Genomic DNA, 26,920 nt, shown 5'->3' with positions numbered 1-26,920 from the left:
TTTTTTTTGCAATATCAATTTAATGTCTCTTCTATTTCATTACAACCCCTTCTTTTGGAAATCAGTAGCAATTATCAATCACACATTAACAATGTGAAAGGAGCTTTAAAGGAAAAAATATTTAAAATCAGACATTGTTTCAACATGATGTACAGTTGTCTGATAACTATTTACACATCTCATCAGCAAAAAAAAAAAAAATGACAGAAATTGGGGCATAATCTTTAAATAAACTCAATGAAACAAAAATATTGAATGTATCTTTTTTTCAGAGACATACAGAAAACAATAACAGGAAATAACCAAGTTCTTACTTCTAAATTCTTCTATTAAAATTTACACAGTTAACAGAAAAAAATCCCATCAGACATTTTGCTTAACATGGTGCTTATAAAACACATCAACAGAGATTTATATCATTATTATATTCCTAGATCTATTATCACATTGAAATCAAAGACAGAAAAATGTACAAAAATATTGACAAGAATAATTTACACTTGCATATTATATTATAGGCAGTATGTCTCCACAGGAAAATAAAATATATAAATTATAGCAATTGCACCAAAACAGCAACATTCAACATGCACACAACATACATTCAATGGTTTCTTATTGGCTATTACTGAATGGTTTTTCAAACTTGTTCATTCTGGTTATGAAAAAAAGTCCAGCAAGGTTAAATAGCACCAGAGGTTTTCTTCTATCAATAATAATGCAAAGAATCAAATGCAATCATTTCATGATTCTCTCTTTCCGACAGCAATTCACCATGTGGACATATAAATGAGCAATTAATGCAGTCCTATCTGCAGTAAAAATGCACAGATTCGCACAGCCTTTAAAGTTCTGGTTTTAAACCATGGTTTATTCTGGATGAATTGGTTGGCAGTCACACCAAACAATAACTAAAATGCTCACAATAAGCATAGAAATTTATAAACATTCACTTGAAACAATCTGCAACAATATGATTTTCCAATAAGAATAGGGATCATGAATATGGCTTTAAATCACCTCAAATGGAATCTGGATAAACAATCACAATCCATTCCACTGAAATGTAATGAATGTTTTCACAAGAAGCAATCTTTTTCACTGAAAATCCACTGATAAATAGATATATATTCCCATCCCCCGATTCCTTTAAGATCTATAATATGATTATTCTCAGCTATCACTCATATCCTCTGCTTCTCGTAGCCACGTGAAGAACTGAACCACTTGTTTCATTGCCACTCCCTTTCCTTCTTGTTCATTAGGGTCCTTACTTTTCTCCCACTGATTAAATCCATCCTCAGAAATAATGTCCTCATCATACAAGGTATCAAACAGTGTTCGCAATACTCCTGTGGAAAAAAATAAATTGAAAATGAACTCAATTATCGTTCTTGATTTAAAATTTGTTTGTTATTTACCTATTCTCATTTGCTGCATTACAACATTCAGAACCATTGAAATTAGGAATTACCTTGTGGGTGCTCCAACTTGTGTACCAGGGCTTGTAAAGCATATAAGGCTTGTAATTCAGACTCTGCCTGGTGATCCAAGTATTTCTGCAGCAAATCTCCTCTGGTTTTGATAACCTCTGGATTCACACGTGCACTACTCCCAACCCCTATTAAACATAAATCCATTTATTAAGGTCGTGTACATTTGAAATTACATAAAAAAAACACCGTTTTGTCAATGATTACCAACATACCAGATATTGCACTATCACAAACTGCTGTCATCAAGGCACGGATGAATTTGTTGCCCTTAATGGTTTTATCATCTACACTCTCCTACAGGCAAAGAACAACACAATTATAAAACACTGATTAATTTTCAACTTCTTCCACATCAGCAACACTTAAAATGTTAAATTTTTGATGCATTAAACAGTGTACCTCAATCCAATCAAAGATGGCCTCATTATCAGCCTTTTCCTTTGTGAGAAGCTGCTGCAGTTTTTCCTGGACTTTTTCCATGGGTATGGAGACTGTTGGTGTGCTTGGCTGACTGTCATCCCCAGCAGTAAATTCAAGCTTCTGCAAATTTAAGAAGGACAACATTACCAAACATAATCTTTTTCTAATCATACTTCAAACTCAGGAAATCAAACAATTAATAAATTATCAAAATCACGAGCAATTTTCACCATCTGAAAAGCAAACAATTCTAGTACACTAAGATGTATATTAATCAACTGTTTTGATCACTTACTTTATCCTTAATGAACTGATCCACACTATTTGCTGGCATGAACTCGTCCCACTGTAGACTAGACTGTCTCCACAGAGATCCAACCTTCTTGTGACCCTAAAGAACAAATATATTAAAATCACAGCAGTGCTTCATGCAAACAGTTACACAACATTTTCTTATTAGCTAATTTATGTTTTCATTCAACATGGAAGAGAAAATGCCCACTGCATCTTGTTTTTTCCAATTTTTGTGAAATTTTTTTTTGTACAGTAAAAATGAAGGCAAATTGTAAAATGCAACTTCAGGAACGAGGAAAATGGTCTTCAGTTTTGTCAGAAGAATATAACAACAGTCATCACAAGTTGCATCTGAATTTGCATTATGTGGTAATTTACGACAAATAACTTTTTTCATTAACTGCTTCACTTTATGTCAATAATGAAATATTTAGCAGTGGCACTGTAAATGTACTGTACCTCTCTATGACTAGCAGCATGTAGAACCTCAGCAACAAGAAGACCAGCTTTGTTGTTCTCTTTCAGAGGTTCAGCAGCTTTTCTGAGGAAGTTGAGGGGAACACTGCCATCTTGAACCATTGGACCTATGAGCTCACCAAAGTACTGCCAGATTTTTGGAATGTCAATTTCCATGTCTTCAGCAAACTGAAGAATTTCTGTAAGCCTAAGTGTGAAACAAGAAAAATCATTAATCTTATGAAAGAGAAAGGGGTTAACGAATATAAGGTAAGAATGACTGGACATCTTTCAAGATAATTCTCAGTATCATTTAAATTTTCCAATACATTCTCTCCTATAGTTCAAAATATAAACTTACCCTTGAATATACACAGGGACAGATAACACATTCTTTTTGACTAGATCATGCAGGAGAAGGCCCGTCTGACTGCGTGCTATGCTGGACCTCTCCAGGATGTAGTTCACAGCTGTGCTAACAAATGTGTGCATAACAGCGGGAGACTTCAGCTCCTCCACACAAAGCATGGCCTCCTGCACGAAAATAACAAGGAATTGAACTCAGCCTGAAATCATGTTTTAAAATTTTCCACTACAGTTGTATATTAACTTGTCTCTACCTTGATATCCTGTACATGCAGATATTCATCCAGAATGGCCTTAGTTTTCTTCTCCATCTCTTGCTCTGTTAGCTCCTTAGTGACAGGTGGTGCTGGTTTGCTGGTCTTTTCGACATCCGGTCTGCGTGGCTCACGTCCTCTGCTGCTCTCTCTACTCTGTCCCTGGCGGGGTGTGGTCTGACCACCAACAACATCCCTACAATCAAGGTCAAAGCAAACATTAATATTGTGAAATAATTATTTTTTTTAATATGCAAGTTTTTGGCTTCTTATTTAACCTTCTTTTATACTGGGCACACATATGATGTGATGTAATAGAATTCACTGTTCAATCTCTGCTTGATGAAAACTCTATAAATTCTTCCAAAACTAAACATTTGTCAATGAGACACAATCTAGCATCAAGAGGTAGGATTCCATGTCATATTCCCTTAAATATTCCCCCTTTATAATGGTACATTTGTGTGGAGTGAAATGGACCAACAACTCCTGTAGGGCGTAAAAAAGCTGTCTTACCTAACAGCGGCAAGAGCTCGCTCCTTCTCTTGCTCCATGGAAGATCTTGGGGTGATACCTCGACTCTGTGGGCGACCAAACCCTCCACTGCCTCGCCCACGACTATCACCTCGGGCAGGGCTGGTTCCAAACCTTCCCCTGCTATCATCCTCAGGCTTACTGAGAGCAGAAAATCTGTAAACAACAAATCAGTGTTTAATTTCTAAAACTTGCACCGAAAACTTCACTTCTTTGATGAAAATGCTCAATGGTAACAATGTCTGGACTACTGTATACAGGGAAATTTTCGCCCCTTTTTTCCTCTCCTTGATTGGGCTAATTTAAAACGGGGCGAATTCAAATTACACCTCATAATTTCTTAAACAGAACTATGACTGGGCGAATTTTAAACGGGGCAAAATTGTTCACAAGTGCAAAAGGGCGAAAATAACCCTGTATACAGTATTCAGGTTTATCATAGTAAGCTTAGTGTTAACACAAGTTTGGACTCTACTTGCCTGTTGGCTGGTGCATTGGGTTTTTCTTGTTCCTGGGAGTTTCGAGCTCCTCCTCCAGTGCTTCCCCGCTGCCAGCCAGAGAATCGGTTTGTGCCACCTCCAGGGCCAAGCTGAATGTTGGACTCATCCAGATTTTGCTGAAATTCATGATAATCTTTTCATTGAGACTTGAAGAGATTTTTGACATTTTTTTGTTACCAAAAACCATTTTGACTAATTTAAGTATAGGAAATTTCCAACATCGTTAAAACAATTTATTGGCCACAATTTTTTACTGAATATTCATGTATGTAGATGATTATAATGTGCACCTGTTTTTTGCTAGTACCGTATAAGTAGAATTTTTAGCGAGGATTTAATTTTGGCATTATTAACGAGGGTGCCAAGATCGCTAAAATTGAATATCGCTAAAAATTAATTGTGTTTTATTTGTAATAGCTTCTTTAATGTGCATTTTAAATTTGCTAAAATAACATCCCGCTAAAAATAAATTACCAGTTTTAAAGGACAAATCGCTAAATTTGCGTCTCGCTAAAATTTCCACTTATATGGTATATTACCTTGGTGATTTTGAGCCTTGATGGATCAATGGACTGTCTTTCCACCCTGATGTTAGGTTTACCCACAGTATTCCATCCATCACTTGATCCCATTCCTGGTCCAGGAGGGCCTCTTGATCCTGTGAACAAAATCAAGTTTTACATGTATATATCTTTATGATCATAAACCTACACAAGAAGAGGTCCAAGGACCTGAATGGTCACCTGAGAATCAATAAAATTTTCAGACTATAGACAATTTGTTTATGCATATCTGAACAACGACAAACAAAAACAGATAGCAATAGGTCACCTTAGTGGCTCCAGTGACCTAATAATTATTGACGTACAAAGTGCAACTTCAGGAACGAGGAAAATGGTCTTCATATATCTCAGAACCAAAAAAGCTCATCATAAGTTGCATAACTATTTTCCTGCTACAAGTGGTGAAAATAAGCTAAATATACAACTAAGCTCAGGTTTAATTTATCAAAGTTTTTTTTACATTGTGTCAAGGGTTTCAGATTGACACTGGCCATACAAATATTAAAATGAAGCAGTGGGAACAAGCAAACTGCTTCAAAATATACATATATGGAAAAGGAATTAATTTTACATGGCCTAAATGAAGCAGTGGGAACGAGCAAAATGCTTCAAAATATACATATATGGAAAATGCTAAAAAATGACTTTTTTGGAAAATTAGTTGGCTGATTTTAGGATATTACTTTCCTTGTAAATTTGCTAGATGTTTGATAGATACTGATTCAATAGGATTCAATAGTAGTGCAGTAGACTTACCCCTGGCTCCACCCCCTCCTCTTCCTTGAGCTTTCTCCTTGGCAGTGGCCTGCTGTAGGAAGATCTGTCTCTCTTGTTCTTCCTTTTGAGCTTCCTTGTGAATCTGGTCCAGTGTTTTGGGATTATTGTCATCTCTCCTTGGAACCCATTTACACTAAAACAAATGATAAACATCAGCAATTTGACCTTGTAAAACAAACATTTCAATAACTTAAAATAAGTGGTTATAAGAAACTTTAACGAAGACTTTAAATATCAATGCAAGTTTACATGTTCAAATATCCCCTAATCCCCACCAGTGCATACACACAAACATTAAGAGAACAAAATCAGAATTAACAATACTCCACAAAAATTGCTTTTATATTTCCCTTACCTTTCTGAGATCAATAACATCTTGCAACATGAATCTCACTCGGGAAGATGTCTTCTTTTCAATAACAATTTTATCCATTTGATTAAAGTACTGATCCATTCTTGGCTACAACAAAAAAGAATATTCTTGTAACATATGTAATTAAGAAACTGTATACAATACAATGTTGGCATCTATGCTTGGATCATGATTTAAATCAAACAAAACCCCAGCTTACCTTGGCTTTATCTGAATCCAATTCTTTTCCAATAGTAGAAAGAAGCCTACACAGACATTCTAAGCTTTCTTCATCTTTAGCTCTCAGAAGCTTAAACAAGCAATCATGCATGATGTTTTCTGTTAACATCTTCAGGTTAAACAGCTCTCCAATGAACCTTAAGTTTTAATAGAATTCATGTAAATGAATACAAGTAAATGGATAACTAGATTATATTCCAACACCTGTATAATACACATGGTTTACACAAAACAAGCTTGATATTGTGATAAAATTTGAGCTTGAAGATACTGTACAATGAAAGAAAACAAATGTTATTGAAGTAATAATTCTGTAGAAATCATGAACAAAACAGCATAATTTGAGGATATTTTTATTTGCCCTTTCTTTAATGGCAAAGTCTTTACCTGATATTTCCCAAAGAACGCCTTCGTGCCTTTGTTTCTGAATAATTCAGTTCCTCTATTAACTCCTCCTTTTTCTTGGCATCCTTTAAATGAGAAGATTTTTTCCTTCAAATTCTATGACTATCAGAATTCAAAATTATCAGTTGTTAGTTAAAAAATCATCTGGTCAAATGAAATTTGCAGGTAACTGTCAGATGGACAAGTTTATAATTTTCGTAATGTGGAACCTTCATTACATTTTCAGAGCATCAGTTATATACCTGTGTTTCTTCAATGACTTTTCTTCTTTCTTCCATTTCTTTTTCTGAATCTTTATCTTTTTCAAACTCCTTCTGACATCTGGTCAACAATATTGCACGAAAATTGACAAATTCCCCTGATTTGGAGGTGGAAGGTACTTTAATCTGCAAAAAGAAGTCCCACATACTAAGGAAAAATTGACAAACAATGGAATTTAGTAAAGCGAAGACAGAGTGACAAATATATCCCGTAAAATATACAATGTATAACTTACCATAGCAAGATATCTACACATGCTAGCATATGCCACACTGAATCCAGGTTCACTTATAGCCTGTAAGAAAATGAAACTAAATGAAACAATCAAGCCTTAACTACCACGTCTGAAATAAAGGTACTTTAGGTGCCAATCAGAACATGTTTATCACCAGCATCTTTCAGACAGGGATAACTTTTAATCATCATTTACACAAAACAATGCGGTTGACGGATTCTTCCACTCCTCTCACCTTTTCAAATATAAGATCAGTTACACCCTTCAATCTTTCCTCGGTGTTTATTTCCATTTCGGAAACTTGCTTCACAAGTGTTTGGAATCTCTGTGGTGTCAACTTGTTGAGGATACTGCGAACTTTCTTGTACAATTCCTGAAAAATATATTAACTTGTAAGTTCCAAAGTCAAGCCATTTCATAGTTATGGTGTTAATTTCAGTTTGACACAGGATGTTTTGTCGGACCAGTCAAACTTTTGTCAGACCAAATACTTGTATCCGTTATTTTGATGCTGGTAAAATCATATGAATAACAGCAGCAAAATGTCCTTTCTTATTTTCAATAGACTTCAATCTAACAAGTTTCCTATCTTGGGATTAAGTCTTTAATATAGATATAAATGACAAGTTTTATGACTTTGCTATAACAAATTTACTTAGCTATCGTCAACATGCTGCATTTTTTCATAGATTATTAAATTTGCATTACGCTAATTTTTTTTCCATGACAAATGTTAACTTGCCACAGAACTACAATCAGAACCAATGAATATTCTACATAATTGTTAAGACCTGGATAACTTTATGTTGCATTGCATCATGTGTCAGTTTCTGTGGGTTCCTACTTCTTGTTACAGAGAATAAACAATTAGATTTTTATTGTTTGCCAAGGGTTTCACTTTGAACATTATGAAGTTACTTGGAAGTGGCTGAACATTTTACTAGTAAACCATTACGTTTTTTGGTGTTGGTTGTGTTTAAAGTACCTAGCTAACAACTAAAAAAATTGCTGCTACCCATCATGGGATGGTTAATATTTGCAATGCTGTAACATCAATCCTATACAAATGTAACCTCACCTCTGTTTTCTTTGTATCTTCATCAATTTCTGACTGATCCTTCTTTCTTGCTGGCTTCCAGGCAGACTCGGCTTTGTGAAGATTAACTTCCTGTGAGATTGAACCAATAGAAATCACTTTACGAGGGGTGGCCCCGCCTCCTCTGCTTCTCTGACTGTTGCTTCCTCCTTTTGATATGGGTGGAACCTGCAAAAGTATTCATGGATAACTTAGCATCTGTAACTTCAACTGCGATAAAATCCGTCTAAACTCTTTCTTTTCTTTTTACTTTCATTTTTTTTCTATATATAAGAAAACCAATTTTCAGATTAAGTTTTCAGCAGAATTTCTCTGACAGGGATAACTTTCTATCATCATCCTTGGTTTGACTGATATTGCTGCCATTTCAGCACAAAATCTATGGTAATTTTGGCTCTACTCACTCTTGATGGGCCTCGTACAAATCCTGGAGTGAAATCAAATGACCGCCCTGGATCTGTATTGAAACTCTGAAAGGATCTTCCACCAGGCTGGGAGCTATGAGGCTAAAATTGAGTTCAAAAACATATAAGCACAAAAGAAGTACATGTACATGGATACTGAATGAAATTAAATAGCTAACTCTTTTCAGTAATTTTTTCCTACCTTGTCCAGGATAATTTCAGGAAGATCTGGTAGACCTGCAGGTTTTTGTGTGGACTCTGAAGAATACTGGATGCTTAGAAGGAAATCTCTGTCATATAAGCGCTTTCCCTCTGGATTTAGAGGACTCCATTGATCTAAAGACACAAAATCTCCATAAATAGAATTTTCCCTAAGAAGAGCTAACAAAGGAGCTTAAAACAAAAGTAAAGTCTCCCTTAAGAATAGAAAGAATTGAATAACTGAATTGTACCTTCTTTGTACTTATATTTGAGCTCCAGAGTTGCCTTCTCTTCTTCATCAGAGAGATTTGCTTGTTTGTCTTTCTCCTGGTTTTTCTCATTTTCTTCCTGCACCACTTTGTCCTCAATCTTAATTTCTATTTTTGGCACATCTGTTTGGACAGATTCCACATTTTCTTTCTGCTCTCCGGCATCAGGTGTGGGTTTCATTTCAGGAGGCTGTAAACACAATGATTGGCTTTTATTACAAGGATTACACTACTCAAGAAGTAAAGTCAAGCCTTATTCAACCAGATGCTTTTGTTGCTGAGAAAATTGTCTGGATTAAAGAAATATCCAGATTACTGGAATTTTCCTGGTTAGATTGTTTCCATGAATATTTGTCCAGAAGGTGAAGCATCTGCATTACAGCCTCCAATGTATACCGTTTCACACTTTATATAGGATGAATACACATAATAAAATTAACCTACCAAGCTATCCATGAATGCATCCATGTCAGTTCCTGACATGTCTTTCTTGTTCAAATCTTTGGCCTTCTTCTTACTTTTCTTCACATCTAAATAAGAATATTCCAATTACCAACAGCATTCCTGCCTATCTATTAAATTCATTAATCTTTTATAGGTTTATAGTCTTACAGCTTTAAATAACTAACAGAAAGAAAAAATTGGAAAGGAAACCAGTGCCCAGTGAATTTCAGTGGCTGTAGAAGAAGGATGTTTCTTTGCAAAAGATAATTACATCAATCTGTACATGGATACATGTTTTATACATAAAACCTTAGGTATTTTTTTTTTAAATTATGGATATGAACATTAAGTTTGTTCTATGAAATTTTAAATCAATCAAAACAAAAAAAATCAATATATGGTAAATGGTAATGGTAGATCCATAACTTAACTATGTAATGAACTGACTAAAACGTGTGATGGTCTATGCCGTTTACGAAAGAATTGTGAATACTTGTTGATCAAATTAAAAATCTGAAAACAAATCTTTTTGACAGATAAATTATGAACAGTCATAATTCTGAGAATATCTTAATCCTAAAGAATATATGGGAGTGGAAGTTGTCAGGCAACAAGTTAAAAATAATTTGTTTTAATTATCAGTAATGAGTAATTGTTGGCCAAGTTATATACCCAAAAATTCATTAATATTTAAAATTACTTTCTTTGATGCTTAACTGTAATTTTGTTGCCCTAAAGTAACATAATCTTTTTTTCTATTTTCTGCTCAAAATGCAAATTCTTTAAATGTATTTTGTATTCATTTGCATTTTTCGTATACAGTGTGTACTTCCAATACAGAAAGCATGTTTTGGAAATGGCAGTACTCATTTCAGTCATTTGTGGAAAGTGGGTCAAAAGAGGGGGCTTAAAGCTTGCCTATTTTAACTTTCCAAGAGATATAACAACTGCATTATTTCTAGTGTTCTACATGTCAATTCTGTTTGAGAAATACTACATACCAACTGGAGCTTCAGTCTCTTTCACAGGTGGATCTGGTTTCACTTCTTCCGAGACCTTTTCCTCTACACTATCTTTCTCTTTTGGTTGTTCCACTTGTTCTTCAGGTTTCACCTCTGAGGCGGCTTGGGGAACAACTTCCTGTGGTGGAGCCTCGGTGGCTGCTGTCACCTCCACTTCACTCATGGAGGGAGCCACATCTGAGGCGGTTTCTGTTGAGGTAGATAATGACGGAGGCTCATTTCCTGTGATGGGAACCGATGTCTCACTTTTCTCTACCGGTACAGAGTCCTGATGCTCTACAGAGCTCTCATCTCTTATTGAGTCTGACACACTGTTTGAAAGATTTGGGGCATTACTACCAGCTTCTGGTATATGATCACTAGCATTTTCTTGTGAAGGTTCACTATCTACTTGATCATTAACGGGTAGTGTCAGAGTTTCACTTTCTGCACTGGTTGCTGGAACCTCACTAGCTAATGTAGAGGAATCAACCTGTGGCTCCTCTGAATGTTCTCGCATATCAGCATGTTCTGCTGTTCTTGCTTCTGATCGAAGTGTGGCAGCCACTTGAGCAGCAAATTGGGCTGCAATGTCACTATTATGAGGTGTAGGTTGCGGAGCAGACTGAAAATTAATATTTCAACATTAGAATATTAAATACTTGAAAAAAATTGAGAATACATGTATTTAATTATCATTACAGAAATCTGTGATTGAGCTGCTGGAAGTATAATGATGATTACCGTATCTGGAGTCCCTCTGGACCCGGAGCTCGGCCCACTTGGCGGCGTGGACCTGTGTGAGGACCCTTCCTTAGCTTCCTTTGTATGCAAGATTTCACTGGTCAGGTCTTTTCCTGTGTTGGGATCTACAATGCTCAGTGTTTTCTTCACCCTCTTTTCGGGGGCTGCTGGATTGGATGGTGGACGACTTGGCTGGGTTGGGAACATCATTGTTGGATTGTTGTAATATGGAGTGTTGGTGGGCTGTCCCATGGTGGTGAAATGCATACTTTGCTGATTACCCATATTTGGGTACTGTGAATTGTTCATCCTTGAAGCCTGCATGTTCTACAAAAAGAAATATGATTTTTAAAACTGAAACCAAAATCTTAAAAAATCAAATATACAAGAAGCAAAAACTGCATAAAGATTGTTACAATTTAACAAAATCCATGAGTTTTAAAATGAATCTTCTATTTACCACATGACTAGGCTGCATGATTATTTGTGTTCCATAGTTCTGCCCCGGAATATTCATATTACTTGGGGTCATTATCTGGTATGTCATGCCTTGCTGTGTAAACTGCTGAGGAGTTTGTTGCTGAGGAATCTGTGCATATTGGTTGTTAGGCATCACATTACCAGGAGGAGCACTCTGTCTGAAAAAAGGCTGCAGAAAAAAAAAATATTACCAAGTATTTGAAAATAAATTCCATGATAATATAAAAATAATTTCCCTACATAACCAATGACTGATTTTCTACAAATGTTACCTACCATTGAAGTTTGTGGTCTCATACTTTGTTGTTGCTGATACATGGTTGTTGGTTGTACCAGCCCAGCACCTGGTGCTGGAAGTCTATTGGGCACTTGAGACTGCTTGTTTAGTTCATGAGTGTACACTGTGCCCTGCCCTTGGGGCTGTGGGGGTGGAATACTAAAAAGCTGCTGCTAAAAAAGGGGATATCAAGTAAATGCATTGTACATGTATGTAATAATTAACATTTTTATAAGACAAAGTCTATTATAAATATGCATATTTATATAAAGACAGAATATCTTGTATGTTTTCAAGTTACCTGCTTAAGAGAAGGTTGAGAGTAATACTGTTGCTGGACTTCTTCTGGACCTCCTGGTGTTGATGAAATAAAAAAGGTTAATAATATTCAACTAAAAACATTTGTTGTCTTGAATTTGTTTACCTTGGGAATTTAAAAATTTTCCTAAGAAATTTCTCTGTACGAAACAATTTATAAAATTTTCTGATAATGATAAAAAATATTATTTATGCATTATCCCATCCTGAAACTTACTACCAGTAAACTGCGGGGGAGTCTGTCCTCTTTGGTGAGGTCTAGTTTCATGTTAAGGAATAGTCCAGTAAAATGTTACAAAACATGACAAGTAATTCAAATTGGGAAAAAATCCTATCTTTAACATACAGAAAAATAATGATAAAACTGGGTATAAAAACAGAAAGAGCATGTCAAACCTGAAGTGCATGTACATTGTCCCATTTCTATAAATAACTTCTTTTACATATTATTGTCAGTATATCAGACCATTAATCATGGAAGACCTGTCATGTGGCAATATTCACACCACTCAGATAGACTAACTATGAATGGATACATACAGGTTTTATCTACACTATAACTGTGTCACTGTGACACTGAAATGGTTAGCAATATTTCAAATGAATGAAAATTTACACAACCTTCAGGCCAGTATCTGACGTTAACAGAAAATAAATTTGACATATTTAAACACTGACAAGTTCCAACACTATCTACAACAGCAGTCAAGTTCACAAGACTGGCATATACTCCCTCACAGAAATATCTAATATTATAATTAGCATTTCATCCTTACAATTTCTGTCACAGAGCTTTCATCACAGTATCCATTTGAATATAAAATAGTGCAGATGGCTGCACTGATACCAGTGTGCTAACAAGAACCATTTTATAATCATAAGAATGCCTGTCCATCCTACTGTAGCAGTCATCCCCTGCTGTGTAAATGTACAGAGGAAACGGCAATAAATCACTATAGGTGGAATATGTGTTCATAGAATGCTGTTCTTGCAAAACTGCTACTGACATATATTTCATCTACTACAGATGGACTTCTACAAAACCGTGTCGTTCGTAATTTTCAATGAACATCAAACAAAGATGAGAGAGAATACAAAATTAGCTATATTTTTTCAAAGTTCAATCCATCCTACAATTGTTTCATCTTCATACAAAGTAAACTGAATCAATGAGTCAATATCCATAACATCATTCAAATTATGCTATATATTATAACTTGGCAATTGTAAATGGATATGCAACATCAAATTACTGAAAATAAATAGTTCATTGGGGTAGAATAACTCAAATGTTGGTAGAAATACTTCATTCATTCATAAAACCATTTATTTATTTGTATTTTCTCATTTTCTTTTATATGCATTCTAATAGTTCAAGAGGTTTTTTTATGTTTGTAAACAAAGGCAAGAAATTATTTATACCCAGATCCAGAAACTTCCTTACAAAAAATTAGAAACTGTTCAATACATTTCAACATACCTTCATTAAGATTATTCCACTGATAATTTCTGAACATATTTCCCTAACTAAACATCATCACTTCAAATAAATAAGTCGTAAAATCCCTTCATCAACCACATACCATGACAATGGCATTGTATCATATGGCCATGACAAACCGTATTACGCATGCACCAAAATGCGTTTTCCTGTAAAATTTTCGGTCCACGTGTTCTAAATTTATCTTAAAATCCATGTGAAAAATTGTAAACAAAATACAAATGAATAGTTTTTAGTAACACAGAAAAAGAAACCATGCTAGCATTTTTGCCAAATTGCAGTAATTAGCGCACGAATTCCTATCGTCAGGAGAACACGATCGTGAAATGTGATCGCAGTCTGCCATGACCCCGCCTACAAACTCATGCTTCAAATGAATACAAACCGGACGATAGAACTATACAAAAGTACAAGTCAAACCAGAAAGCATCGTTATGATCCTTCATATAAACTAATCTTAAATATTTGCATGTTATGTTGCGTGACATACAGTTATTTTGCTATGGAGATTTTTTGTAGTTCCGTTTCTACCCGGCATCTGGTCTCCTTTTTGAAACGTTTGAGGAGAAAAAAGTATACATTTTTGTCCAAAAATATCATGGAAAATAAAAGGATACGTAATAGATCTTTGCTGGGAATGTCCTTGGTGATGTCCGGTTGCTGAATTTGGTGACTTTACCTTCCGTTCATTCATTTCAACGTAACTTCGCAATGATGGAGTCCTTGGAGAAGGACCGATTTTGGGCTTGTTTCCAAGCTCTATCTCCTATATGGATGGAATATAATATGTGAAAATTAATGTTTTATCTTTCATCTTTATACTTACAAAAACAATTTTACGAATAATTCCATAATAACAATGAGATGGGTTAAGATTGTATCTAATTATCAAAAAATGGCTACCTTACTTAGTCTGCAAGGAGACGGCCTGTTGTTCGGTCATTTCCGTAAACCGATTGTGACCGAACAATCACGATTGTTAGAGGTCAAAGGTCTTTTGCGACATTATACATAATAATCACCTGACTTTAAAGCGAATTAAATGCAATAAAAGGATAACAGGGAGGAACAAAAGGTTAAGATTTCATTGTAACATTTTAATATGAATTATTTTAAACATCGTTTTTCAAAATTCCTTTTGTAGCAAATTGAAACCCCTTTATGGTAAGACTAAAAGAAGAAAAACCCCGTTTGTACGTGAGAGAACTGTCTACGGTTACTTTGTTTATATATAGAGTATGTATTGTATAATTATTGTTGAGATGCGAAATAAGTGATTTGTAGAGACTTATTCAAACATATTTTTAATTCGCTGAAGTTTTATCAGGCTCTTAGGAACTCTAAGGGGGTGGGTGTTACAGGTTTTGTCTTCTGCTACCTGTAGGTTGTGCTCCTCCCCCATCTCTTGACATAACCAGGGACCTAGACTGTATAGGGTATACTTAGTATATAGGTAGCATAAAAGTCCCTGACATAACAAACATAGCTAAATAAGAAATCTTGGGCGAATCTTCTCTTACCTAAGGGTAATTTTACATATAGCCGAGTTGGAAGTAGCTAGCAATTAAACCATCTTTTTTCTTTGACACTACATGTATGCAAAGTTGAGGTTTAGACAAATCAATAAATATGGATATAATTTCATCTCAGATTCAAATAATACAGAAATAAATTAATGTCAAATGGATGAAAAGTCATAATACATAATCAGGCATCTGTGAGAAAAGTATGTAATATGTATAGTTTATAGCAAATGTATGCTTGAAGGTTCAGCGCATTAACACAGTGTATTGAAGGTAATTCATTAAAAAATGATTGATTTTGCTTTAGGTGTGATGTGCAATGTGTATATTTGTACTTGAATCAGGTTGCTATCATAATGATGCTAAAATTTAAAATAAATCCTCTTCTTTAAATTACTGATCAGAGCAGCACTTGCATGTTCATTACTGTAAATGATAGTTACAATTTATGAAACATACCATAAAGAGTACAATTTAAATACAATTTAAATTAAGGTAATTCTAACATTTTGAGTTCTGCTATTTGTTATATGCTGTAATTTATTGAATTATACATGAAATTAGAAATTCATACTTTACAGTAGTTTAAATCACTATAATAATTTGTCATCAGTAATTAATAAGATATTTTACTGTATAATATTATATATACTCTTTATTCACATTTAACTTTCAACAATGCTATATAATACATGTCAGAGTAAAATATTAAATGTATACATTTATTTATTGATCATGATATCTTACACGAGGATTATAGCAGCCTCTTGGATACATTGTTGTTTATATCCCCAAACCAATATTTCCAAAAAGTCTCGTTTAGGTTGTTTATGTTTTGTTCTGAGCTCTGAAGACTCATAGCAGTATACCGTGCTATCTAAGAGAAAATTTCATATTTCTGTTGAAGAAGAGTATCTGTTTAGATCACAGTTTAATAAAAAAATTTTTTTTTTTGATTTCATATTTACAATTCAAAATTTTTTTTTAAACAATGTTAAAATACAGGTAAAAACTAAACATTGATAAATATAGCATATTAATAATGTTTAATATTTAATCAATATAAAATATAAATCTGTAATGAACTGATATATATACATGTATACCTTGTTATCTTGATTGAAAAATGATTTTTTAAAAGCTCACTAGGCACCATTTGTAGGTCTACAGCATATCTATAATATACATGTACAATATTTGTTTAATTTTAAATTTTTTCAAATTATTTTATTAACACAACACTTGCACTTCTTTTTATGATGGGACCTAGCAAGGGAGTTTATTGAAAATCAATACATGTATTTATTTAAACATATCTACAATTGCCCCCCCCCCCCCCCCACACACACACACACAAAGCTTTCTGACTTTGTTAATGTGGGAATGGATATGCAGTTAATTGTGGCTTTTGTTGCATACTTTTTAAGATAATACTTTTTTTAAATTATAAGACCACATTAGCAGGGTATGTAATTTTTTTCTTGCATTGGTTACAACCTTTAATCTTGCATTAATTTAATACAAAAGAAAGACACATCATATTTATAATGTCTTTACAGACAATCATAATAAGAAGGTTTGAATATGTATAATAAATATTCATTTTTTTGATCTGTATATAATATATTATGGTACATTCCATTGATTGAGAAGCCTGAATCTTTAGATATCTTTCAAAAAACAGGTGACTTTTATATAAAAACTGGTCATATTTACAGTCAAATCTCATTATCTATGAGTTGAGTGGACCAAGAAAAACTCAGACATCTGAGGATTTGTCACCCATGTGACACATGGTTATATATATAGTATTTGCTGTACAGTCGCAGAGCAGTTGATCCTTACATCAAAAGCTCAAATCCACTGGGATACAGAAACTGATCCTTTAAATAAATGAGATTGCATGTATGGATAGAGGACCTCTGTTGCAGGAGGTTCTGGCACAAAAAGATCCCTAATTGCTAAATGGCCTAGATTGCTGAGTAAAGGCCTCAATTTTGCAGCCCTCCACCATCAAGAGGTGACATGTCAGCATGAGAGAAAAATCCTTGAAAGGGATTAAACAAGAACAAGAAATAAAATATCTGATGATTGAGATTCAAGGTTCATAAGGTCCTAGCTAGCTGATACCAAGGTTGAAACTGTCTTAAAGAAGACATTCAGTGGAACTAAATAAACATAAATAAGTATTTAACACACACAGAATTAAAATTAGAATTACTTTTCTTCTTTTTATTTAAACTTTTTTAAACCAAAGAAATACACTCCAGATTTGAGAGAGCTCTATAGTGTGTGTGTGTGGGGGAGGGGGGGGGGGTTAGTGACTACCAGTAGTAGCTGGGAAAAAAAATATTAACATATTGGATACATTAATTGTCCTATTAACAGGCAAAATCTCAGAGATTTCATGATCCAGAGTCTTAGATCAGTGGACATCCCTCTCCCAGCCCTAAGGCTTAAAGCCTACATGTACCCATTATTTGTATCAAATAGACAAATTATATTAATTTGCAAAATTTCTCAACAGAATCTTTTTTAAGATTTTTTTTCTTGTCATTTAGTGTTATGGTTGAGGGTAATTGAGGCTTAGCTGGAATATATTGTCTAAAAGAAAAAGAGAGTTTGAAAAAGAATATGGCTAGCACAGAGAAATTGATCTCTTTTATCGAAAGTGAAACTAAAGGAAAAGTCCAGTCAGTTTAAAATTTATTTTATACATTTATATTAAATACATGAAAGCCATTGTAATTATTAATTTCTGTTTTGAATAATTTGGTTCATGTGTGGGTGTCTATAAATGCCATTTTTAGCCTTTATATTTGTGGAAGAAACAAACTAATGAATATACTTTAGTTTTAATAAAAAAAATTAATTAACTTCCTCCATGTGTGATTATAACCCGTTCCTATCTATAAAAGGAATTATTTAAACCACACTCAGATTAGTTAGTAATTACAGGACATCATTAGTACATATATTTGTGACTTAATGTAGTTCTTATGTATAGTATATCAATGTTGTAACAAAATACCTTACCTTTATATTTTTTTTACATCAGGAAGGAAAGTCCATCCAGTAAATAAAGTGTATATTTCAAAGAGGATCTGAGTACACCTGTACGTCTCACAAAACAGGAAGTAATCGGAGCACTGTGTTTTCTTCGAACCAACTGAACTGTGCACTCCTTGATCAGGTATTTCCATTCATCAGATGAAAATGAAACTAGAATTTTGCAGGTTTGATTGTTATTCTGTTAAATGAAATTAATTTTTAAACCTGCAATTCCAGTTCTTGTTTGTAATATAGATATAACACATTAAAGACTTCTTGCTTGACAAGTTTGGGGTGGTAAGATTTTAATTACTTGTTTTTTTGTTTTCCTGTGGGTTAACTTAACACTAAAAAACATATTTGCCCTTAAGTCACATGCACATAGGCTTTTGCACTTTAAGTTGTCATTATCTTATGGTTCAATTTCATAATAAATCAAAATATTGACACTTTGACAGAATTTGTAACCATTATCTTGAAAACTTAGCAATTTATGCATAATTAATCAGATAATTTGTTATTATATGATCATAAAACACCTAAGTAGACAAGAATCTAAATATTAAGCATTTTACAGTACACAATGTGCATTAATTATTTTTTCGATGACCCCATGCAGATGATGTTATCAGTAGATTTGAGTTATATAGAAAAGCTATATGGAAAAATATTTACATTATATAAATTAGGGAATTTCTGGTTTTTACGTTTGAAACAAAAGGGTAGCTCGATGCATGATGCACGCAGCTCTTGAAATTCTCTGTATTAATATTTTTGGGAGTTCTTTACTCATGCATTATACAATGAAACATTATTACTGTAGTCCCTCCGTAAAATATTACTGGGACTTAAAATAATCATAGAACAAATAAATAACTTTTAGGGTACAAAGGAAGTCTTTCTTTCTTGTTTGTTTCTGAAAAAACATGTTTGGGTAAGAATGAATCGGACCACCTTTAAATTTTTCTTGATTTTATATTCAAAAATCCCCCCCCCCCAAACAAAAACAATGTTTAACTTTTTGTTGTTAGTTCATTTATCTAAAAATGAATAATTACAATGTGAGAATATTGTTCAATGTTAATATCCGCAAAGGCCAGGTTAATATAAATTAGTAATAAAAAAATGTTCTAAATAAAAAGCTGCTTTATTTTAATTGTCTTGTTGCAGGTTTTAAATTTATGCTTATAAGTAATGAATGTTTTCCAAAAGTTAGAACTTTATATACATTTTTTTATCTATTAAGAACCTTCTTAGTTTTCCTCATAAAAAATTATGCATGTATTTAAATGTCTTAAATTCACTCCTCCAGATTGCATCTTCCTAATTCAGGTTCATCTGCATCTGTCTCTTACTGTTTTCTTTCTTTTGTTGCAGTAAGTGATATGCCTGCAGGGCTTTACCCATTTGGGAACACATACTTCTACCGACTGACTGATGATATTAGTAATGTGACAGACACTAACTGCAGTACTGGAATCCAATGGATCTACAAAGTCCTAGGAGACTGTGTGTGGGACACCAGAGGAATAGTCTCAGTGGCGCTGGGCGTGGCCTCCATTTTGTTTTGGCTGGTTGTCAGCATTCCGTACGTAATAGAAAATATGTGCTTTATTAGAATGGACTCAGTCATTTAATCTTTTAGATGAGGTTAGATTTATTTGCAAATTTTACTCATCCAAATAACATCTGAAGTTGTCCAGCAAATATTGTGGCAAAACGCTATTGAAAGAAAACAGTGAGATAATTTATACTTTTTTGCCCATTATGCAAATTATCCCACCTTTCTAACCATTGTTGACAGTGGTTAGAAGTAGACATACCGGGTACTCAACAAAGTAGACAGTGATCCCTTTAAGATGAATTGGAAGGACTGTTCAGGCATTGTAAAATTATGATACTGTTCTAATCATAAGGACTGATTGCATAAATCATATATAGGCAAACAAATTGATAGTTAGCATGAGAGAGGAAATATATGTCTGACAAAGGTATTTCAGGGCCTAATAAATGAATAAGGTCAAAAAGTTTTGCTGATTGAGACAAAATGACCCTTCCATCAGAAAAAGAGGTATTATCTCCATATTATTTTATAGCCAAACAAAATGTGATTTTTGGGCAGTTGCTCTAAAAATTTCAACTCAACATTTTTAGGAGAGAACAAGATTTATTGGTGGAGGGAAATGTTTCCTTAGAATAGGAGAGAAATATTGATTTAGGAAAATTAGTATTCTTTTTCCTGTAAAAATTAAAAAATTATTTCCTATAAAAATCTATACAAGAGCAAGCATAACAATTCTAATGTTTTGCAATGGGGATAAAAAAAAATATTGTTGGACTGGTTAGCAAGATATTGGAAGGTTTGGACCTGTTTCATGCTTTGCTTTCAAGATTGTAGTAGCTAACCTAGCAGCTAGGTATAAGATATCTATCTGTATTGAATGGACAGATTATCTTAGCTGCTAATTAAGTGTCAGATTTCAGATAAAAATATATCGGTAAAAACTTATTTTTGGAACAAAAAGAGTTTATTTCAAGCAAAAATATATATGTAAATATACTGGTACATAAAATTCCCTCAGATGTAGAAAATACTATTTTTTGTTGTTAAAATCAATTTATCATGTGTTGCAAAGTTGTAATCATTTATACCGGTAGGAGGCCGTCTAGGATTTGGTATTTAACATTAAAATATTTATGCTAATTCTCCCTATGTAGTGGCTATAGGTAAGCTCTCCGTTCAAGAGCGTAGCTTTACATAGTGGTTACGTGTTTTATTCTGTTGAACACACCCCTTATTGCTTCTGTCCAGTATTTGTTTCTCGGTCTGGAAAATCTTTCACACTTTCAAATTCTTCTTAGGAACCACAAGGCAAATTTCAACCAAAATTTCCACTAAAAAGCCTCTGGTAAGGGGGCCAGATTCTAGTTTGTTAAGTAAACAAATAGAGCCACACTTTTTAACAATGGGATATAATAATGAACTGGTTAAAATTTAATTTGTATTTTTGAAATTCAATTGCACAAACTACTACCCTTTTCATCCCAGTTAAAATAATTATATGCCCTTATGAACAATCTTCTTTCTTTTTGATGATGAAAAAATAAACCAAGCATCAGACTGATTATACTAAACTCTTTTGAGCAGATTGTTAAAAGATTATGCTTGTTGATTATTAAGGAAGCCCCTTTCTAAATACAAACTTTGAAGTGCTGAATGGAAATTTATCCTTATAGGAATGTATTTATAGTTCTAAAGCTTAACCATATAAAGACCCTTTCATCTATTTTTTTTCAGTGTGTAATTATAGGAGTTAATCAGGATATACTTCTCTATTCATAATTGTCTGAAGATATTATTATATACCATAAGTAATTTATTTATTTTATAGTGACATATATGCTACAATCATTAGTATATACCGGTACCTATATTCAAATAGAATTTTAAACACCAAGCCCATCGCTCATGAGATGAATTTCATAATGCATGTATAAAATGTGGTTTACTACAGAAAAAAATGCGTAATATTAATTAATCAGATAAACACATAATTATATTTTTTTAAACATAGATAAGTAAAATGCAAGTGCTCTCCAGTCTAGAATTCCCATACATAACATTTATGTATTGTAAATTACTACTGTAAAGAGGGATATTTTAGCCCATCTTAATTTTGCTCTTTTACAGCTGGAAACGATTTTGCATTGTTTTGAATTCGTCTAGACACACTTCTGTATAAGTGATAATGCCATTTTCATTGAAAATTGCGACAAGGGCGAAAGGGGCAACAATAATATGGGGTGAAAATTTCCCTTTATACAGTATTTTGTTGTTTTTTTTTTCATGCACACATGTATATCTCATCCATTGAACATATGTATTATCTACATACCATTGGAAAATTGTAATGAGATTCAAATGAATGACTCAAATGAGTCAAATTATAGTTATATATGTACAATCAATGTAATAAATTATTTTTACAGTCAGATGGTAAAGAATTGTCGAAATATTGCTGGAGTGGAAGGCATTTCAATACTTCTGATTCTCCAATGGACGTTAGGTGATGCCACAAATCTAGTCGGAGCTATTCTCACAAAACAACTGCCTTTGCAGGTAAAAGGATTTCAAATAATCGGGAGGTCGTGGAATACAGTTTTTTATATGTGAGATTTAAAACTGAGACTCCCTGAATTAATCATATTTAATTTTTTTTAATTCTAAATCATAAAATGTTTTATTTTATTTTTTCCAGATCTATCTTGCCATTTATTTTGTATTTGCGGACCTCGTCCTTTTTTCTCAGTATATTTATTATCAAATCTGGAAGCGTAAACAGGCCACGGGTAAGTACAGGTCAATCTCATTACTGTTATAGAAGTGGTCTGGACTCGAATAGAAATCAATCACCACATCAGGTGATTGGATTGTTTGATCAATTAATTAATGCACAGATTCCATGCAGTACAGCTGACAATAGAAATCTGTTATGTAAACATTGCCTTTAATTAGATTTGATTGAAAATGAATTATTGCAATTTCTTACATATACATGTAATGGAATTGGTTTTATTTATTGCATATGTAATTAATTGAAAGGAAGTCTGAATAATAGACTATTCTCCTTAAATAATTTAATTTGCTGATAGTTTTTGCAATACACGTAACATAATGTACTGTAACTTAAACGTAAAATATTTACAATTTAATGATGACCTTAAAATTAAACCACATAGACAAGTTCAGATAGATCAATTTAAAATCTAAATTACTGTAGATCATTAAATTTTTGCAACACCTGAATGATACAAGATAGCAAAGACTCTTGATTTAATGGCAGATTAAGACAAATTTTTCCAGGAAATTTATTGCTCTATATAATCATATTATAGATGAGAAATATTAATATTGTGAAATTTTTCACAAATAAAATTCTTGTGAATAACAAATGATTTACATTACACCAAATGTAGGCACATACTATCTTTAATCCAGTCTGGTATCTGGACTGTTAGCTATTAGATGTAGTGGACCAACTAACCCAGATTAACTAAACTGTTTGAAACCCATGTAGTGTACTAGTGTTGACAAAATGTGAGTTAAACCATGTGACTTTGTTTAACTATAAACTTAACTTATACCATATAACAATTAACAAATATACATGTATTAAAAAAATGATGCAATACTTGATTCAACTCTAAGTATTAACTATTAAGCTACAATATTGCATTGGATTTAATTTATCAAATATAGATCATAGATGCAATATGAAACAACCAACTTTTTACTTGCAATGCACCTAAGTGAAGTTAAGCTAGGTCATCAATAAATTGATTGTCCCTTAGATTTTTTTTGATAACAGCAGAAACGAGTGAAAGCTTTTATACCTCCTTTCAGTCTACAGATGTTGTAAGTTTTCTTTAACATAAGTGAAATAAATATTAAGTTTTTAAATTGAAAAAAATCCCTTTATTGCAGACCATGGAGGAAACCGGCCTGGAGCTGTGCCAAAAATAGTCTTATGTTTTACTGGTGCATTTCTGGGAACAAATTTATTTGGAGCTATTTTTCATAAAACATCATTACCATTTATAAACCAAGGTCAAAATATGTATATTAGACACCATTCAACTGGTAGGAGTCTAATGGGAACAAATTTACAACACAGTGCTGTGATATTTCATGTGAGTATCATTCAAAAGGTCTTACTCAGGTTATCTATGATTTTTACTGTAATCTGCCTGATAACTTTAATTCAGTTTGTTCCCATTAGGATCTGGTTGGTAGATGCCGACAGAATTTTAATATTTGTATTCTTCTTAATTAGATTTCATATATTTTGATGCTGTTTTTTTTTTCTAGGGTTTTATAGATGAGATAGGTTATGCAATAGGAGTAGTGTCCAGTATATTTTACATAGGATCTAGGTCAGCTCAGTTGTATAAAAATGTGAGTATATCCCTTTTATGAGGTCTCAATGAAACTTTATAGGTATGTCAACTTTACAGAAATGCATATTGACCGAGCATGAAGTGTGAGGTCAATATATTTTTCTGTGAAGTGAATACATCCGTGGATTGACTGAATTTCTATATACTCTTGTCACTTTATGATTATTAATTTGAAACAATTTATTTTAATTGTATTTTGAATTTAATTTGGGTCACAGTTATCTTTAATGCCGGTACATAATATGTTTTTTATACTGTACATCACTTAATATATTCATAACACCTATTTTCATGAGATTGACATTTCAAATTGTTATTTATAAACTAGACATAATTTCCATGAATTTTATTTTTGTTCTTGATAATTTATACAACTTAATAAACATGAGAAGTAAATTTTTGTAAGCAGGTGGTCTCATCTAATTATGCAAAAATAATAAAGATCTTTTCCCAACATGTGTATCTTTGATAAAAATATTATTTCAGTCAAGAACTTTTGATTTTTACAGTATAAAAGGCAATCAACAGATGGGCTTTCAATCCTGATGTTTTGGCTTGCTATTTTTGGGAATCTAACGTATGGACTGGCTATTATAGTGCGACAGCTGGATGTTGTATATATTATACGACACATCCCCTGGTTAGTGGGGAGTTTAGGAGTTATCTTCCTTGATTCTTCTGTATCCTTCAAACCAAATAATCTGTATTGTTTCCCTTCAGAAATATGGAGAATGAAAAATAGCCAAACATGATTGAGATGTTAGTATTAATCAGTTTAACCATCGCATAGTGATTTTTAATGAAATATTTAACTGATACCAACTGCCATTTTATTTTCAAAATGTTTCAAAATTATAAATCTTTCTGGGACTTGTTCTTTTTGCTGTTAAAATTGAAAATTTATCTTGATACCAGAATTTAGAGAATGGCAGTTCCAGAAGTTTTTAAGAACACTGTAATGTGCTTCAAGCCTTGGAACAAAACCCAAATATTTTTATATTTCTTTGTTATTCAAAATGTGAATAAAGTTTATGCCTTAACCAAGTTCTAGTTATTGGTGCAATTTAAATATTATGGATCCAGGGCCGACTTTGACAGACTTTCTCAGGAACCATTACTTCAAGATCAGGAAATCGTTGTCAATGTAGAACGGGACAAATACGGTACCATCAACTGATGTTACACGGGGGCTGGACAAACCAACTGATGTTACATGGGTCTGGACAAATACAGTACCATTAACTGATGTAACATGTCAGCATCAATAAAAAAAAATCTGTTATCATGGAATTTAAAATTTTGTGAAAATCAGTATTATGTCTCAAGCAAGTTAAAACAATTTTTCTCTAAGAAATATACGAGGGCCGTTCAAAAATTACGCGGACTTGTTTCACAGAAGAAATATTTGACAACATAATCGGGCAAAATGTCACAAATAATATAAAAGAATCTTTACTTATATGGTCTTCAAAATTTCATATCAAAATGTAAATTGGTATCAATTTTGAGTGATTTATAAGGACATATCATTGAGTCACGGAGCAGCAAAATCTTCGACGTCACAGGCATTATAAAAAAAAATTTTGATTGAGCTTTCATTTTCTCAACATTTTTTCAAGAGTACCTGTACAGTTTGAGTTACTTTATCTACTCAACATCCAAACACCATTTCTTGTCGAGCTTAAAATCTATTAAACAAGTAAAGAATATTCTTTTTTTGTTTTAAAAAAAAAAAACTGCAGGTATTTATGAGATATAGTGTAATATTGATGACTCTCAATCACGTTCTTTACAGTCCGGATAAAGTTTTTGTCGATAATCTTCTTCCCGCCCTCCCGTATAGCCTTTTTATAGGAGTCTAACGGTCTAAAATTTCATTTTGCTATTTGTGGACGAATGTCACGAATACCCTAGTTTACTACATGTTTTATTATGCATCTATTTGATCTATGTTGTCGATATCTCGAGCATTACATATAATTTAACAAAAATGCGATGAGCCGTCAATTCAGGAGACGTCATTTTCACAGTCGTGTTCACGGGAATCGCATCAGAGAAAAATCACTATATTTCTGTTAGTACTTCAAATATTTTGTCAGAAATCTAAATACATAATAATACAACAATTTAAAGATACATTTGAGAAAATTGTCGAAAAATATAGCGAATTATAGAATATCAATGTGTTAAATTTTGGATTCCGCATGCATTTGCTCCAATTTTTTTGTCGTGCTCCGTACCTCTCCATCAGTGATATCAACATACCGATAATTTTCGTAGATTTTTTTTAAAATACAGAAATTTTGCCCAAAATTTATTGGAATCTTTAAGATACATATTTCTGTGAAATTTCATAACTATATGACGTCTGTAAGAGTAAATAATAGCACAGTCCGCGTAATTTTTGAACGGCCCTCGTACATGTATTCAAATCATGTCAATGGCCATTAATTTAAAGGAGTGTACTAGTTTACATTCCATATCTCATAATTTTATGAAT

At 33.1% G+C, this 26,920-nt stretch overlaps 2 protein-coding genes across 12 annotated transcripts; one reads left to right on the top strand and one right to left on the bottom strand.

The window, feature by feature from the left end:
- Positions 1–16,282, bottom strand: LOC134229312 (eukaryotic translation initiation factor 4 gamma 1-like). Of its 6 annotated transcripts, none has more exons than XM_062711034.1 (31): positions 16,159–16,282; positions 14,506–14,654; positions 12,605–12,645; positions 12,371–12,423; positions 12,069–12,242; positions 11,773–11,961; positions 11,313–11,639; positions 10,569–11,193; positions 9,568–9,653; positions 9,106–9,313; positions 8,856–8,989; positions 8,654–8,755; positions 8,232–8,417; positions 7,389–7,526; positions 7,154–7,213; positions 6,900–7,043; positions 6,640–6,722; positions 6,233–6,389; positions 6,016–6,120; positions 5,640–5,793; positions 4,860–4,978; positions 4,300–4,436; positions 3,803–3,976; positions 3,287–3,482; positions 3,028–3,200; positions 2,670–2,874; positions 2,212–2,307; positions 1,896–2,036; positions 1,709–1,790; positions 1,475–1,621; positions 1–1,352 (listed from the first exon to the last, which is right to left on the bottom strand). In XM_062711034.1, exons 1-31 carry the CDS (start codon positions 16,186–16,188, stop codon positions 1,174–1,176), a joined length of 4,794 nt encoding a protein of 1,597 aa, XP_062567018.1. In that variant the 5' UTR covers positions 16,189–16,282; the 3' UTR covers positions 1–1,173. The 6 variants fall into 6 exon arrangements, with proteins under 6 accessions (XP_062567018.1, XP_062567019.1, XP_062567020.1 ...); XM_062711035.1 differs by having other exon boundaries at positions 12,069–12,239; XM_062711036.1 differs by lacking the exon at positions 16,159–16,282 and adding an exon at positions 14,792–14,844.
- On the top strand, positions 14,862–26,339 carry LOC134229316 (lysosomal amino acid transporter 1 homolog). 6 transcript variants are annotated; one of them, XM_062711045.1, is made up of 10 exons: positions 14,862–14,963; positions 18,470–18,604; positions 19,840–20,050; positions 22,453–22,582; positions 22,722–22,812; positions 23,948–24,153; positions 24,332–24,418; positions 24,930–25,100; positions 25,472–25,628; positions 26,216–26,339. In XM_062711045.1, exons 3-9 carry the CDS (start codon positions 19,848–19,850, stop codon positions 25,595–25,597), a joined length of 1,014 nt encoding a protein of 337 aa, XP_062567029.1. In that variant the 5' UTR covers positions 14,862–14,963; positions 18,470–18,604; positions 19,840–19,847; the 3' UTR covers positions 25,598–25,628; positions 26,216–26,339. The 6 variants fall into 6 exon arrangements, with proteins under 6 accessions (XP_062567029.1, XP_062567032.1, XP_062567030.1 ...); XM_062711048.1 differs by lacking the exon at positions 26,216–26,339 and having other exon boundaries at positions 23,957–24,153; positions 25,472–25,840; XM_062711046.1 differs by lacking the exon at positions 26,216–26,339 and having other exon boundaries at positions 18,470–18,647; positions 25,472–25,836.
- The last annotated feature ends 581 nt before the right edge of the window (positions 26,340–26,920 follow it).

The sequence above is a fragment of the Saccostrea cucullata genome, unplaced genomic scaffold (genome assembly GCF_032062105.1).
Source record: "Saccostrea cucullata isolate Sc308-1 unplaced genomic scaffold, CSIRO_AGI_Scuc_v1 ctg35, whole genome shotgun sequence".
Classification (NCBI taxonomy): domain Eukaryota; kingdom Metazoa; phylum Mollusca; class Bivalvia; order Ostreida; family Ostreidae; genus Saccostrea; species Saccostrea cuccullata.
The sequence above is the reverse complement of the archived record's forward strand: the minus strand, read 5'-3'. Positions and strand labels throughout refer to the sequence as shown.

Bases quoted from the DNA above. Each gene is read 5' to 3' on its own strand.
- LOC134229312 (XM_062711034.1), bottom strand. From the start codon at position 16,188: ATGTATCCAAGAGGCTGCTATAATCCTCGT. The intron at 11,640-11,772 runs GTAAATAGAAGA...TTCTTTTTGTAG, and splicing joins TCATGCAGCCTAGTCATGTG to AACATGCAGGCTTCAAGGAT. The intron at 1,353-1,474 runs GTAATTCCTAAT...TTTTTTCCACAG, and splicing joins CAAGTTGGAGCACCCACAAG to GAGTATTGCGAACACTGTTT.
- LOC134229316 (XM_062711045.1), top strand. From the start codon at position 19,848: ATGCCTGCAGGGCTTTACCCATTTGGGAACACATACTTCTACCGACTG. The intron at 22,583-22,721 runs GTAAAAGGATTT...TATTTTTTCCAG, and splicing joins CAAAACAACTGCCTTTGCAG to ATCTATCTTGCCATTTATTT. The intron at 22,813-23,947 runs GTAAGTACAGGT...CCTTTATTGCAG, and splicing joins GAAGCGTAAACAGGCCACGG to ACCATGGAGGAAACCGGCCT.